Source organism: Scyliorhinus canicula, chromosome 16 (genome assembly GCF_902713615.1).
Source record: "Scyliorhinus canicula chromosome 16, sScyCan1.1, whole genome shotgun sequence".
NCBI classification, from domain to species: Eukaryota; Metazoa; Chordata; class Chondrichthyes; order Carcharhiniformes; family Scyliorhinidae; genus Scyliorhinus; species Scyliorhinus canicula.
In genome coordinates this window covers 144,550,726-144,565,069 of record NC_052161.1, presented here as the reverse complement: position 1 = coordinate 144,565,069, position 14,344 = coordinate 144,550,726, and the positions used below count along the sequence as shown (strand labels likewise).

The 14,344-nt window shown below is 46.2% G+C and overlaps 1 protein-coding gene across 2 annotated transcripts in view; it reads left to right on the top strand.

The window, feature by feature from the left end:
- vwa5b1 (von Willebrand factor A domain containing 5B1) overlaps nucleotides 1-14,344 on the top strand; it is a 218,079-nt gene that overhangs the window by 115,366 nt on the left and 88,369 nt on the right. For both annotated transcript variants that reach the window (XM_038773086.1, XM_038773085.1), the window contains one exon: nucleotides 5,664-5,880. In XM_038773086.1, the coding sequence (XP_038629014.1) occupies nucleotides 5,664-5,880 (217 nt within the window). The remainder of the gene's footprint in view (nucleotides 1-5,663; nucleotides 5,881-14,344) is intronic.

Here is a 14,344-nt window from a genome sequence, read left to right as displayed (position 1 = left end):
GGTGAGGCCGTGGAATGCCCTACCTGCAACAGTAGTGAACTCGCCAACATTGAGGGCATTTAAAAGTTTATTGGATAAGCATATGGATGATAATGGCATAGTGTAGGTTAGATGGCCTTTAGTTTTTGACTTCCCATGTCGGTGCAACATCGAGGGCCGAAGGGCCTGTACTGCGCTGAATCGTTCTATGTTCTATGTTCTATGTTCAGTTTGTCTTTCTTCGGAAATCAGATCTGATTACATCAATATTACAGCCCATCTAAGTTGCGATGTGGTTTTATTTGTAAGGAGGTATTTTAATTTGAATTTTTGAACATGTGGAACAAAGGATCATATGAATTAGGAGCAGAAGTTAGCAATTCAGCCCCCGGGAGCCTGTTCCGCCATTCAATCAGATCATGGCTGATCTCTTCCTGGTCTCAAATCCACCTCCTTACCTGTTCCCCATATCCCTTTCACCCTTTTTGCAATCAGAAATATATCTATCTCCTTCTTGAAACCATTTCATGACACAGATTCCACCGCACTATGGAGCAGGAAGTGCCACAAATTCACCACCCTCTGCGAGAAGTAGTTCCTCCTCATCTCAGTTCTAAATCTACCGACTCTCAACCTATATCTGTGTCTTCTCGTTCTAGATTGCCCCACAAGGGGGGACATTTGGTCTACGTTTACTTTATCAATTCCTTTTAGTATTTTACGCACGTCGAGCAGATCTCCTCTCATCCTTCTAAACTCCAGTGAGTATAACCCCAAACTGTTAAATCACTCCTCATACGTCAATCCTTTCATCCCCGGAATCAATCTGGTAAACCTCCTCTGAACTGCCTCCAATGTCACCACATCCTTCCTCAAATAAGGGGACCAAAATGGCTGAGGAACTGAACAGGTTTTTTGGGTCGGTCTTCACAGTGGAAGACACAAATAACATGCCAGACTGATAGAAATGAGGCTATGACAGGTGAGGATCTTGAGATTATTGTTATCACTAAGAAGGTAGCAATGGGCAAGCTAATGGGACTAAAGGTAGACAAGTCTCCTGGCCCTGATGGAATGCATCTCAGAGTGCTAAAAGAGATGGCTAGGGAAATTGCAAATGCGCTAGTGATAATTTACCAAAATGCACTAGTGGGGACATAGCCTTAAATTGAGGGGTAATAGATATAGGACAGACGTCAGAGGTAGGTTTTTTACGCAAAGAGTGGTGGTCCCGGCGGATTGGAAATTGGCAAACGTGACACCACTGTTTAAAAAAGGAGGTAGGCAGAGAGTGGGTAATTATAGGCCTGTGAGCTTAACTTCGATAGTAGGGAAGATGTGGAATCTATCATCAAGGAAGAAATAGCGAGGCATCTGGATGGAAATTGTCCCATTGGGCAGATGCAGCTTAGGTTCATAAAGGGCAGGCTGTGCCTAACTAATTAAGTGGAATTTTTTGAGGACATTACCAGTGCAGTAGATAATGGGGAGCCAATGGATGTGGTAAATTTGAATTTCCAGAAAGCCTTTGACAAGGTGCCACGCAAAAGGTTGCTGCATAAGATAAAGATGCATGGCATTAAGGGTAAAGTAGTAGCATGGATAGAGGGTTGGTTAATTAACAGAAAGCAAAGAGTGTGGATTAATGGGTGTTTCTCTGGTTGGCAATCAGTAGCTAGTGGTGTCCCTCAGGGATCCGTGTTGGGCCCACAATTATTCGCAACTTACATAGATGATTTGGAGTTAGGGACCAAGGGCAATGTGTCCAAGTTTGCAGATGACACTAAGATGAGTGGTAAAGTGAAAAATGCAGAGGATACTGGAAGTCTGCAGAGGGATTTGGATAGGTTAAGTGAATGGGCTCGGGTCTGGCAGATTGAATATAATGTTGACAAACGTGAGGTTATCCATTTTGGTAGGAATAACAGCAAAAGGGATTATTATTTAAATGATAAAATATTAAAACACGCTGCTGTGCAGAGGGACCTGGGTGTGCTAGTGCATGAGTCGCAAAATGTTGGTTTACAGGTAGAACAGGTGATTAAGAAGGCAAATGTAGTGTTGTCCTTCATTGCTAGAGGGATTGAGTTTAAGACTAGGGAGATTATGCTGCAACTGTATAAGGTGTTAGTGAGGCCACACCTGGAGTATTATGTTCAGTTTTCGTCTCCTTACCTGGAAAAGGACATACTGGCACTGGAGGGTGTGCAGAGGAGATTCACTAGGTTAATCCCAGAGTTCAGGGGGTTGGATTACGAGGAGAGGTTGAGTAGACTGGGACTGGACTCATTGGAATTTAGAAGGACGCGGAGGGATCTTATAGAAACATATAAAATTATGAAGTGAATAGATAGGATAGATGCGGGCAGGTTGTTTCCACTGGCGGGTGAAAGTAGAACTAGGGGGCATAGCCTCAAAATAAGGGGAAGTAGATTTAGGACTGAGTTTAGGAGGAACTTCTTCGCCCAAAGGGTTGTGAATCAATGGAATTCCTTGCCCAGTGAAGCAGTTGAGGCTCCTTCATTAAATGTTTTCAAGATAAAGATAGTTTTTTGAAGAATAAAGGGATTAAGGGTTATGGTTTTCGGGCCGGAAAGTGGAGCTGATTCCACAAAAGATCAGCCATGATCTCATTGAATAGCGGAGCAGGCTTGAGGGGCCAGATGGCCTACTCCTGCTCCTAGTTCTTATGTTCTTATGGCCTGGAGACATTATCTGCCTTTAATCCCATTAGTTTATTCAATACCGTCCCCCTAGTGATGTTTATTGCACCAAGTTCCTCTGCATTAACTGCACTTTTTAGATATTTTTATTATCTTCAACCATGAAGACAGAGGCAAAATATTGGTTCAGTGTCTCTGCCATCTCTGTGTTTCCCATTATTACCTCTCCAGTATCGTCCTCTAAAGGGCCAACATTTGCTTTAGCTGTTCTCTTCCTCTTTAGATACTTATAGAAGCTCTTGGTATCAGTGTTTATGTTTTCTGAAAGTTTCCTTTAGTATTTCATCTTAGCTTTTTGATTTTATTTTGTGTCTCCTTTTATTGAACCTTAAATTTCTCCCAATGCTCCAGCTTATCACTTGCTTTTACAGTTTGGTATGCCCTAGTTTTTGCCTTTATGCCCTCCTTGACTTCCTTGTTTAGCCATGGAACATTTTCCTCCATTTTACAATTCTTCTTTGTCTCAGGAATATACTTTAAATGAGAGATATTTAATATCTCCCTGAACATCCACCATTGTTCCTCAACTGTCCTACCCTCAATTATCTGTGCCTAGTCTACTTGGGCCAACTCTTTCCTCAGGCCTGTATAATTACCTCTGCCCAATGCTAAAACTCTAGTATGACACTCTGCCCTCTCACAACATGTTGTGATCACTCCTTCCAAGAGGATCCTTAACGGCGAGACTACTTATCAACCCTTCTTCGTTACATAATACTAAATCTAAAATATATCATATATTGCTCGAAGAAACAATCCCTCACACACTCTATGAAACCTCCCTTCAGGCTACCCTTGCCAATTTGATTAATCCAGTCAACATGTATATTAAAATTACCCACGATTACCGTTGTGCCTTCTCACAAACCCTCATTATGTCTTGGTTTATACTCTGCCCCATTTTGGAAGTAAATTAGTCCTGCTAATCCCTTGTTTTTTATTTTGACCCAGATCGATGCCACATTTTGGTCCTTAGTGCCAATATCATTTCTTAATACAGTCTAGCAACTCCACCTCCTGTTCCATTCGGTCTAACCTTTCGGAATACTCAGTACCCTTGGACATTTAACTCCCAGTGCCGGACCTCCTGCAACCATGTTTCAGTGATCCCCACCAAATCTGCCGTCAGCTCATTGGCCTTGTTCCTAAGTGCACGCAGAATTTGGAATAAAGGGCGCAATTCTCCTAACGGGAGACTAAGTGCCGACGCCGGAGTGAAAACCGGAGTGTTTCACTCCGGCGTCGGAGGCCGCTCCTCGCCCCCTCTTCGCTCTTCGGCCGTTAGAAACGGCGAGTGCCGATTCTCCGAGCGGCCTGTCGTAAAACTCGGCACGCCATTTTGGGGGGGGGGGTGGGAGAATCGCTTGCGGGTGCCAGGGTAGCGTGGCGGGAATCGTCCAGTACTCCCGCGATTCTCCCACCCGGCGTGGGGGTCGGAGAATCGCGCCCAAAGTTTTTAAATATATCCTATTGATTTGTCTTTCCCTTGCAGAATTTTCTTGTGCACTACGCTTTCCACACATTCTGACCTTTATTAATCTCTGATGACACTCAGCCTCATCCCCAACTTTCACTCACACAGTTGCCTTACATTTTGATTTTTTTTACGTTTCTTTTCTCCTCCGTGGTGGTTGGACTGGTACTGCCTGTTCATCCTATTAACCTCGACCTTCTCCTCAAACACTGACATGCTACTCTGATGCCCATTAACCATTACACTTCCTGTAGTTTTACCTTTCCTTTCCCTTCCCCCACTTGCTAGTTTAAAGTCCCTGTGACCAGCCTATTTATCCTTTTCGCAAGAACACTGGTCCTAGATCAGTTCAGGTGGAGACCGTCCCAACGGTACAGATCCCTCCCTGTCCCAAACCTGATGCCAATGCGCCAGGAAATGGAACCCCTCTTTCCCGCAACACTCCTTTAGCCATGTGTTTACTTCCCTAATTTTCTCATCCCTATGCCAATTTGCACGTGGCTCACGTAGTAATCCAGAGATTCAACATTTGAGGACCTGTTCTTTAATATTGTTCCTAGTTCCTGATAATCCCCCAACAGGTCATCTTTCCAAGACTTGCCGATGTTGTTTGTCCCAATGTGGACAACAACTGGATCCTCACCCTCCTGATCCAATATTCTTTCAAGCCGGTTAGAGATGTTGCTCACCCTGGCACCAGGCAGGCAACATACCATGCGGGGTTCTTGATTCTTTTTACAAAGGATGTTATCTGGTCCCCTAATTATAGAAACTCTACAGCTAAACTTGTTTTTTTGTTCCCCTGCTTGAATGGCCTCCTGTACCATGATGCAGTGGTTGGCTAGCTTATCCTCCTTACAGCCCTTTCCCTCATCCACACAGGGAGCAAGCACCTCATACCTGTTGGACAAGGTCAAGAACTGAGGCTCCTCTGTTCCTGAATTTAGGATCCCTCTACCTGCCTCACTCACATCCACATCCTCCTCTCCCTGACCACTGGCCGAATTCAAGGTAGTTAGTCTAAGGGGTGTGATTGCCTCCTGGAACACAGCGTCCAGGAACCTCTTCCCCTCCCTAACATGCCACAGTGTCTGACGCTCAGACTCCAGTTCACCAACTCTGAGACAGAAGCTTCTGGTCAGTCCCTAGTTTATTGTAAAATGTTCAGAGCAGGAAATAAATTTTAATCATGAATGTACAACATTATAAACAGCAGAATATTAACCTGGTCTGAAGCTGAATGTGTAAATCTGTTAGAACACAGCGGTTGGCAAGAGTCTGAAAAGTCCCTTTCAACATTGTTATTTGTCACTGGATAAAAATCCTGGCAGTCTGGCCCTAACAGCACTGTGGGTGTACCTACTCTGTTTATGTACTTTATTCGTTGATAATCCCATTTTCGCTGTTACATCTGAGAACATAAACACTTAGATTCACTGGAGCTCAGATTGACAATAACATTAGATTCTGGTAATTCCTAACTGCAGGTAGCAGATTCTTGCAGAAATGCCACAAGGTCAAGATTTTCTGGGAAGAGGAGACCATCTTTGCTGCATCAGAATTGCCTTTCAAGTAGCCAGGAACTGGATGTTCAATTAAGTCCACATAAGGTAGCCACAGGAGAGTGCACGGTGGACAGCGATGGCAGCATCAACTCCAGGTCATCCACAGAGAGTGCATCGATTGGCAACGAGACCCATTCAGGTGAGTCATGCTGAGTGATGATTGGGTGAGCTGGTGGGAATGGAAAGGGGTAGGACTGGAGGAGATGGGTTGGAATTGCTTCCTGTATGGAGACAAGTTAGAGGTGTAGGTGAGGAATAGAAACACTGCGTAAATAATTTTCTAAGGATGAACATTACAAGTTATTACCTCCTAAAAATGAAATTGACTTCGCTTCCACAAACTAACACAAATTATTGGGATCATTTGACTGCTGGACATTAATCATAGCTTTTTATTTGTCTTCACATCTGTATTTTAGAGATGGGATAACTCTTTAAAAAGTGGTATTTAATGGGTAGAAACTGACCCCAAGAATGTTTTAATTTATTTGTTCAAGCGATATGGGTATCGCCGGCTGGGCAGCATTTATTGGCCATCCCTAATTTCCCTTGAGAAGATGATGATCACTGTTACAATCCCGGATCAGACCCCAACAGTGGCTCAGATACGGGATAGAAAACCCAATATTTTATTTTCATTTTGTCAGTCTGTGAGGAAAGGAGCCCTCACTCCCGGAGTGATTTCACAAAGAAATAGGGATATGGTAAATTTAAACAAACTTTATTACTAACAGTGTTAGAATATCTTGAACATCACACAGGAAAATAGCTCACAATTACCCTTTCAACAATACTAAATAACAGAGTGACACAATAACCCATAACTGCTATCTTTATTCCCACTCAAACACCAAAACCATCTCCGATCCCAATCCACTTTTAAATACAGTCAGCACTCAGGAATACTTGCTATACAGCGATGTCCTTTGAGATTGTTTGAAAAGATAGATCTGACCCCTGTCAGAACCATGCAGAATCTCTGGCTGTGTTTCTTCAGAAACATCTCTGCTCTCCTTCCAGCCACAAACTAACTCTGAACCTCAACACCTGACTGCTTCAGCCCCTTGCTCCTCCCATTAACTGTATCATCACACTGGACTGAACACGATGGACACAGTTTAACGGCCTCGTCACACCGGACTTGGTGTCAGGAGGAGGCTGTTGAATCTCACGAGAGGCCTGTCACAGGATTCACAACGCTCGCAATGTCTTGAGAGATTCAACCAAACCTCATGAGACCTCACGATATGAACCTCTCCCTCATTTGGTGAGATCCAGATGTGCATATATGGCTAATTTAAATAGGCATTGGCCGGATTCTCCCGGTGAATGGGACTTAACCACCGCGCCTGGGAGACCTCTCCAGGATGACGATCAGCACTCGTGCACACAAACATGGACCAGGCGTAATGACACCATTGGATAGTCAGGGGCAGGGCCAGGTGGCACCCTGTCACTCCCACTGGCACCCTGGCATTGCTGGCCTGGCACCTGGGCACTGCCAGGGTGGCACTGCTAAGGGTTGAGGCCTGAGGGGGGAATGCCCATTAAACAGGGGATGAGGGAGATATAAAGGATGGGGATGAAGGGCAGGTATGTAGAGCACCGTAAAGGTTGGGGGGTGAAGGGTGGGGTCCTGAAAGGGGGTGCGGAATAGGTGTTGGGGAGGATTGTAAATTGGGAAGCCTGCAATAATCCCTTAATAGGGTGCCCTTACTTGGGGGTGGGGGGGGGGGGGGGGGTAACGTGCAGGTGGTGAGATTGTCAAGGGGAAGGAGGAGGTTTGGGACACTCTCAAAATGATGCCCCAATTTCTGAGGAGTTGGTCTCGCTGGCCACTGAAAAATATTTTAAATATGGTTGGACCAGAGAGCGACTCCTGAAGGTTCTGATCAATAACTAAATGTGGGCGAATACCGGTGTGAACCCCACCCAAAAAGCCAGTGGGAAGCCCCCGCCAAACACACCCAAAATGACACTTAAAAGTGTTTTGGTTGAATTCTGCCCAGTGCCTCTAATTAATGACACCACAGGGAACCCGCTTGATATCAACAAAAATCCATTGGCGTAAACTTTTACGATGCTTTAATTGCACCTCTTCTCCCAAAAAGCCTGGTTACAGTCACTAGCTTTTGGAGCACTGCTCCTTCCTCATTCACTCACCTGGACTTTAACCTGGTGTCAGACTTCTTACTGTGCTCACCCCAGTCCAACGCCGGCACCTCCACATCATGGCACAGAAAGCCTGGCTGTCTTGCAAACCAGGATTCTTTAAAAACATGACTGTGGCAGTCACACACACTAACTGAGGCTTTTAACACTTACGGCACCAAATACATAATACAATGCATCTGAAATTCCTACATTCATCACAGTGGTGAGCTGCCGCCTTGAATCACTGCAGGCTCTGAGGTGTAGGTACATCTACAGTGCTGTTGGGAGGGAGTTTGAGGATTTTGACCCAGTGACAGCGATGGAAAGACGATATATTTCCAAGTCAGCGTCTTGAGTATGTGGGAGGTGGTGGGGTTCCCAGGTTGCTGCTGCTCTTGCCTTTTTGGTGGTAGAGATTACGGTTTGGAAGGAAATGTTGACAGAGTTTTGGTGAGTTTCTGCAGTGTAGCTTGTAAATGATACAGACAGCTACCACTGTTTGTCGATGGTGGAGGGAGTGGATTTTGAAGGTGGCTGATAGGGTGCCAACCAAGCGGGGCTTCTTTGTCCTGGATGGTGTTGAGCTTCTTGAGTGTTGTTGGAGCTGCACTCATCCAGGCAAGTGGAGAGTATCCATTACACTCCTGACTTGTAGATGGTAGCTCCAGAGATCCGGTTTCAATTCCAGCCTTGGGTTACTGTCTGTGTGGAGTTCGCATTTTCTCCCCGTGTCTGCGTGGGTTTCCTCCGGGTGCTCCGGTTTCCTCCCACAGTCCAAAGATGTGCAGGTTAGGTGGATTGGCCATGATAAATTGTCTCTTAGTGTCCAAAAGTTTGGGTGGGGCTTCTGGGTTACGGGGATAGGGTGGAGGTGTGGGCTTAGGTAGGGTACTCTTTCCAAGGGCAAGTGCAGACTCAATGGGCCGAATGGCCTCCTTCTCACTGTATAGTTTATGATTCTATGCATGGTGGACATGCTTTTGGAGGTCAGGAGGTGAGTTACTCTGCAGAAAACAGAATGGCAGCTCCTTAGGTCTCTTAATCTTTAAAATATTTTCACAGTGATAAATTTGTCCCTGAATTTATTTTCTGTGTTACACCTATGGCCGTGTAACATGTTCGTGCTTCTAGCATCAGAATCACAGGTGAAAGGGACCAGTAAAATACGCAGGTTATTTGTTGGAGGAAATTCCTATTCTGAGGTTCTAGAAAAGCATCACCAAGCCTTGTTTCCCAGGGTTCGAGCACAATTCTCACATTGAGAATGGTCAGGTGGAATTCATGTACTGTTTTGACTGCAATGGCTTTTGGATGATATATTTGATCTCGTTGGTGCAGTAAAGATCCCAAGCCCGTTGTTAAAGAGGACCAGGTTTAAAAACCTCTCAGGCTTTTAAACAGAAAATGGCATCACAGCTTCGACAATGGCTAAGCTAATTACAGGCAAATACTGATTTTAAAGGGGCAGCAGGGTAGCATGGTGGTTAGCATAAATGCTTCACAGCTCCAGGGTCCCAGGTTCGATTCCCGGCTGGGTCACTGTCTGTGTGGAGTCTGCACGTCCTCCCCCTGTGTGCGTGGGTTTCCTCCGGGTGCTCCGGTTTCCTCCCACAGTCCAAAGATGTGCGGGTTAGGTGGATTGGCCGTGCTAAATTGCCCGTAGTGTCCTAATAAAAGTAAGGTTAAGGGGGGTGTTGTTGGGTTACGGGTATAGGGTTGATACGTGGGTTTGAGTAGGGTGATCATGGCTCGGCACAACATTGAGGGCCGAAGGGCCTGTTCTGTGTTGTACTGTTCTATGTTCTATGTCTATGTTCTAAACAACCCGTGTTACAGGTAGCACAGTGGTTAGCACAGTTGCTTCACAACTCCAGGGTCCCAGGTTCGATTCCCGGTTGGGTCACTGTCTGTGTGGAGTCTGCACATCCTCCCCGTGTCTGCGTGGGTTCCCTCCGGGTGCTCCCGTTTCCTCCCACAGTCCAAAGATGTGCAGGTTAGGTGGATTGGCCATGATAAATTGCCCGTAGTGTCCAAAAAGGTTGGGTGCAGTTACTGTGTTACGGGGACGGGGTGGAGGTGTGGGCTTAAGTGGGGTGCTCTTTCCAAGGGCTGGTGCAGATTTGATGGGCCGAATGGCCTCCCTCTGCTCTGTAGATTCTATGATTCTAGTGTAACGGACAGTATCAGAGTTACAGCGGCTGCAGGTTAGTCACATGATGATGGCTGGCATTAATAGGTGGGGTATAGGCCAGTGACAAAGGGAAGCAGGTTCACAGCTAGGATGCTATTGTGGAGATGGAAGGACAAGTGTGTGTTGGGAAAGTGAGGGGAAAGGGTTCAGGGAGGTTTAATGGACAGGAATAAGGTTGATTGTAGAGCAGGTCGGTGTGCAACAGGTAAATACTTCATCCTGTCAGATGGTGAAGATCAACACCAATCGCTGTGCATGCTGAGAGACACAGAAAGATGAATAATTGCCTGGCCATGACAACAACTATAGTGTAGAACAACAAATTATCAGCTGATTACTGCTGATTACTCTGCCCAGATCCCTCTGCCCAGATCCCTCTGCCCAGACCCCTCTGCCCAGATCCCTCTGCACAAATCCCTCTGCCCAGATCCCTCTGCCCCGATCCCTGGGCCCAGAACCCTCTGCCCCGATCACTCTGCACAGATCCCTCTGCCCAGATCCCTCTGCCCCGATCCCTCTGCCCTGATCACTCTGCACAGATCCCTCTGCCCGGACCCCTCGGCCCGGATCCCTCGGCCCGGATCCCTGGGCCCGGATCCCTCTGCCCGGATCCCTCTGCCCAGATCCCTGGGCCCAGATCCCTCTGCCCGGATCCCTCTGCCCAGATCCCTCTGCCCAGATCCCTCTCCCCAGATCCCTGGGCCCAGATCCCTCTGCACAGATCCCTCTGCCCAGATCCCTCTGCCCGGATCCCTCTGCCCAGTTCCCTCTGCACAGATCCCTCAGGGACCGTGCTGCCTCTCGCTAATACGACCCCTTGCTTCCAAATGGGAGTAGATCCTGTCTGCCCACATCCCTCTGCCCTGGGGCATTTTGAATCTGATTTCCATTTAGATAATAATTTGTCTTTCTATTTTTCAGCCAACATGGATCACCTCACACTTATCCACACTAAACTCCATCTGCCAAACTGTGGCCCAATCTCCAAGCCTATCTCTATCCGTCTGTAAAATCTGTATCTCCTCTTCACTGCCTGCTTTCCCACCTATTGTAGTGTCACCTGCAAATTTTGCTATGTTACACCCTGTACGTGCTTTCAGATCATTGATATAGATTTCAAACAGTTGAGGTCCGAGGACTGACCCCTGCCGCACCCCCGCTAGTTACGCTTAACCAGGCAGAGAAGGACCCATTTATCCCGACCCTCTGCTTTCCGTCAGTCAGCCAATCCTCAATCCAATCTACTTCTCTACCCCCAATCCCCTGCGATCTCACCTTCTGGATCAGTCTTTTATGCAGCACCTTAGCTAACGCCTTCTGGAAGTCTAGATATACCACATCCACAGGTTCCCCATTATCCACCTTGCTGGTTACACCCTCAAAGAACTCAATCAAGTTTGTCAAGCATCACATACCCTTGATAAAACCATGCTGGCAATGGTGGATTGATAAATGTTGGGTCAGCCAGCGAATCCCACATCCCCATAACAGATAGAAATAAGAATATATGATAGAGTTCAAGGTTCAGTACCAGGAGCACTCGTGTTTCTGATGTACATTTATCTCTGTGACTTGGCAGTACCGGGCAACATGATAACATGAAACTCGGAAATATCGTAAAGGTCATAGGAAATTGTCATCAAGAGGACGAGCAGGCTGGTGGAATGAACAAACATATGACAGAAAAGCATTAAAGTATGAGGTGATACCTTTCAGTTGGAAGAATAATAAGAATAATAAATTTGAAAGGGGTGCAGAGAGACCTGGGATCTTTACATACAAATCAGTGAAGGCGTAGGGTAGGTTACCACAGCAGGATGGTGCTGCTTATACATAGTGCAGAGTCCAGGAACCTTTGCTAAATCCATATAAAATATTAGTTTGCCCCAAATCAAATTCTGGGCATCACATTTTAGGAAGAATGTGGAAAATTTGGAGTGGGATCAGAAAATATTTGCCAGAATAGTTCCCGGAATGAGAGTCTTCAGTGACATAGACAGATTGGATTGGATTGGATTTGTTTATTGTCACATGTACCAAGGTACAGTGAAAAGTATTTTTCTGCAAGCAGCTCAAACAGATCATTTCGTACATGAAAAGAAAATACATAATAGGGCAACACAAGGTACACAATGTAAACACCTAGCTTCAAACCTGCAAGAGAAGATAAAAGAGAAAGGTTAGTGTTAGTACAGTTATAGGAGATGTAAAGAGAGGATCTGTTTGGGAGAGCTTGCAGACAGTCACCACACTCTGACGCCATCTTGGAAGGCTACTGGAGAACGTGAGATTGTTCTCCTTATAACAGAGAGGCTGAGAGGAAATGTTAATGAGATATTTAAATTCGTGAAGGGTTTAAGTAGACTAAATCAAGAGAAACTGTTTCATATGGCTGAAGGATCGATTACCAGAGGACACCAAGGGCGTGATTCTCCGCTCCCCACGCTGGATGGGAGAATCGCAGGAGGGCCGGGCGATTCACGACACGCCGGCCTGGCACCCCCCGCGATTCTCCCACCCCCCCCTCAGAGAATCGGTGCTAGCTGTTTTTCACGGAAACTGGCGATTCTCCGGCCTGGATGGGCCGAGCGTTCCCGATCGGTTCACGACAGCGGCAACCACACCTGGTTGCTGCCGTTGTGAACATGGGTGCCAAAGTTTTGTTTGTGGCTTGTGGGGGGCGGAGAGGGGAGTGAGCACCACGGCTGTGCTCAGGAGGGGACTGGCCCGACGATCGGTGCCCACCGATCATCGGGCCGGCGTCTCCAAGCGACGCACTCTTTCCCTCCCGCCACCCCGCAAGATCAAGCCACCATGTCTTGCGGGGCAGCGGAGGGAAAGACGGCAACCGCGCATGCGCGACTGACGTCACTTAGGCGCCGCCGTCACGTCATTCTCGGCACGCCGCCTTGACGCGTCAAGGCCCGGTGGCCGAGATTTACTGAGCACCGCTCCTAGCCCCCTGGGGGGAGGGGGGGTGAATAGGGGGCGAGGAGCGGCCTCCGAGGCCGTCGTGAAACTCGGCCGATGCCGCGCGGGAGCGGAGAATTCCGCCCCATGTTTCAGAGCTGATGCGAGGTTATACAACGAGTGGATGGGATTTTGAATACAATGGGTGGAATTCTTCACTCCCGTGCGGTATCGGGAAGGCCGTTGTGAACTGTCAAGAGGAAATATTGGAAAGGAACTTGTTCAACAATTTTTTTATGTTACTCTGTCATCAGCAGTGATTACTTCATATTTTGACATTTCATAATGTGGGTAACATCTGGCAAAGTCTTGAATCATAGATTCACTCTGAATATATATCACCAATTAATTATTCATGTGCAATTATATAACTCTTCAAAATATCTACCTTTAACTGTAACAAAATATAAATGTGTGTGGCAGGGAGATGGGTGGCAGGCTTTAAGTTATTAGTGACCTACCACATCAATTCTGAAGAGCCTTTGATGATCAGTAAAAAATTTTAATTGAGCTGTCGACACAATAAATAGAAATAGAATTGGGGAAGAAAGCTTGAGCTTGGCTCCTTTGACATCTGCTGCTTTTAATAAAGTTCTTATTCGACAATGATAATGTATGATATCTGAAACAAAGCAAAGAAGTGCAAAATCAGAATTAAAAAAGCTCCCCTGGTAAACTTTGGCATTTATTAAAATGTCAGGTTGTTAGTGGGTTGCTGAACTGATTATGTGAACAATAATTTGAACGATTTCCATGAACACTTTATTAATGCTGTCCATCAACTCCTAAAATAAGTTGTCGCAATGACCCTAATCAGCCAATTCCGCCCTCAGTTTGTGATGGTCCACCACTTTTATAAATAGAAGATCAGAAATCTACAGGATCGTCCACTGTGGAAGCTCCACTCACAGACTTGATGTAAATTCAGTCAGGTTTCCTCAGACAGAAGCTTTGAAATTCTCATCCCAAGGGCAAGAGAGCAGAAGGCCTTTCTCAACACCGTGTAAATATCTTTGTGAGGTGTACAGCAAAGCGAAGGATTGTCCAAACTCAAGGCCAATGGGTATATTTCCCCAGATGCATTTTCGGAGTGAAAGGGCTTCCCACGCGACCAAGATGGAATCAAATTGTAGATTCTGAAGAAAACGAATCCTGGGCTCGAAACGTTAATGCTGCCGGACCGACAGATGTTCCGGCACTTTCTGTTTTTATTTCTGATTTGGAATGTGTTTAACACATGGTACCATTTTAATAAATGAAGTGTTCATTAGGAATGGCTGCATGCAGG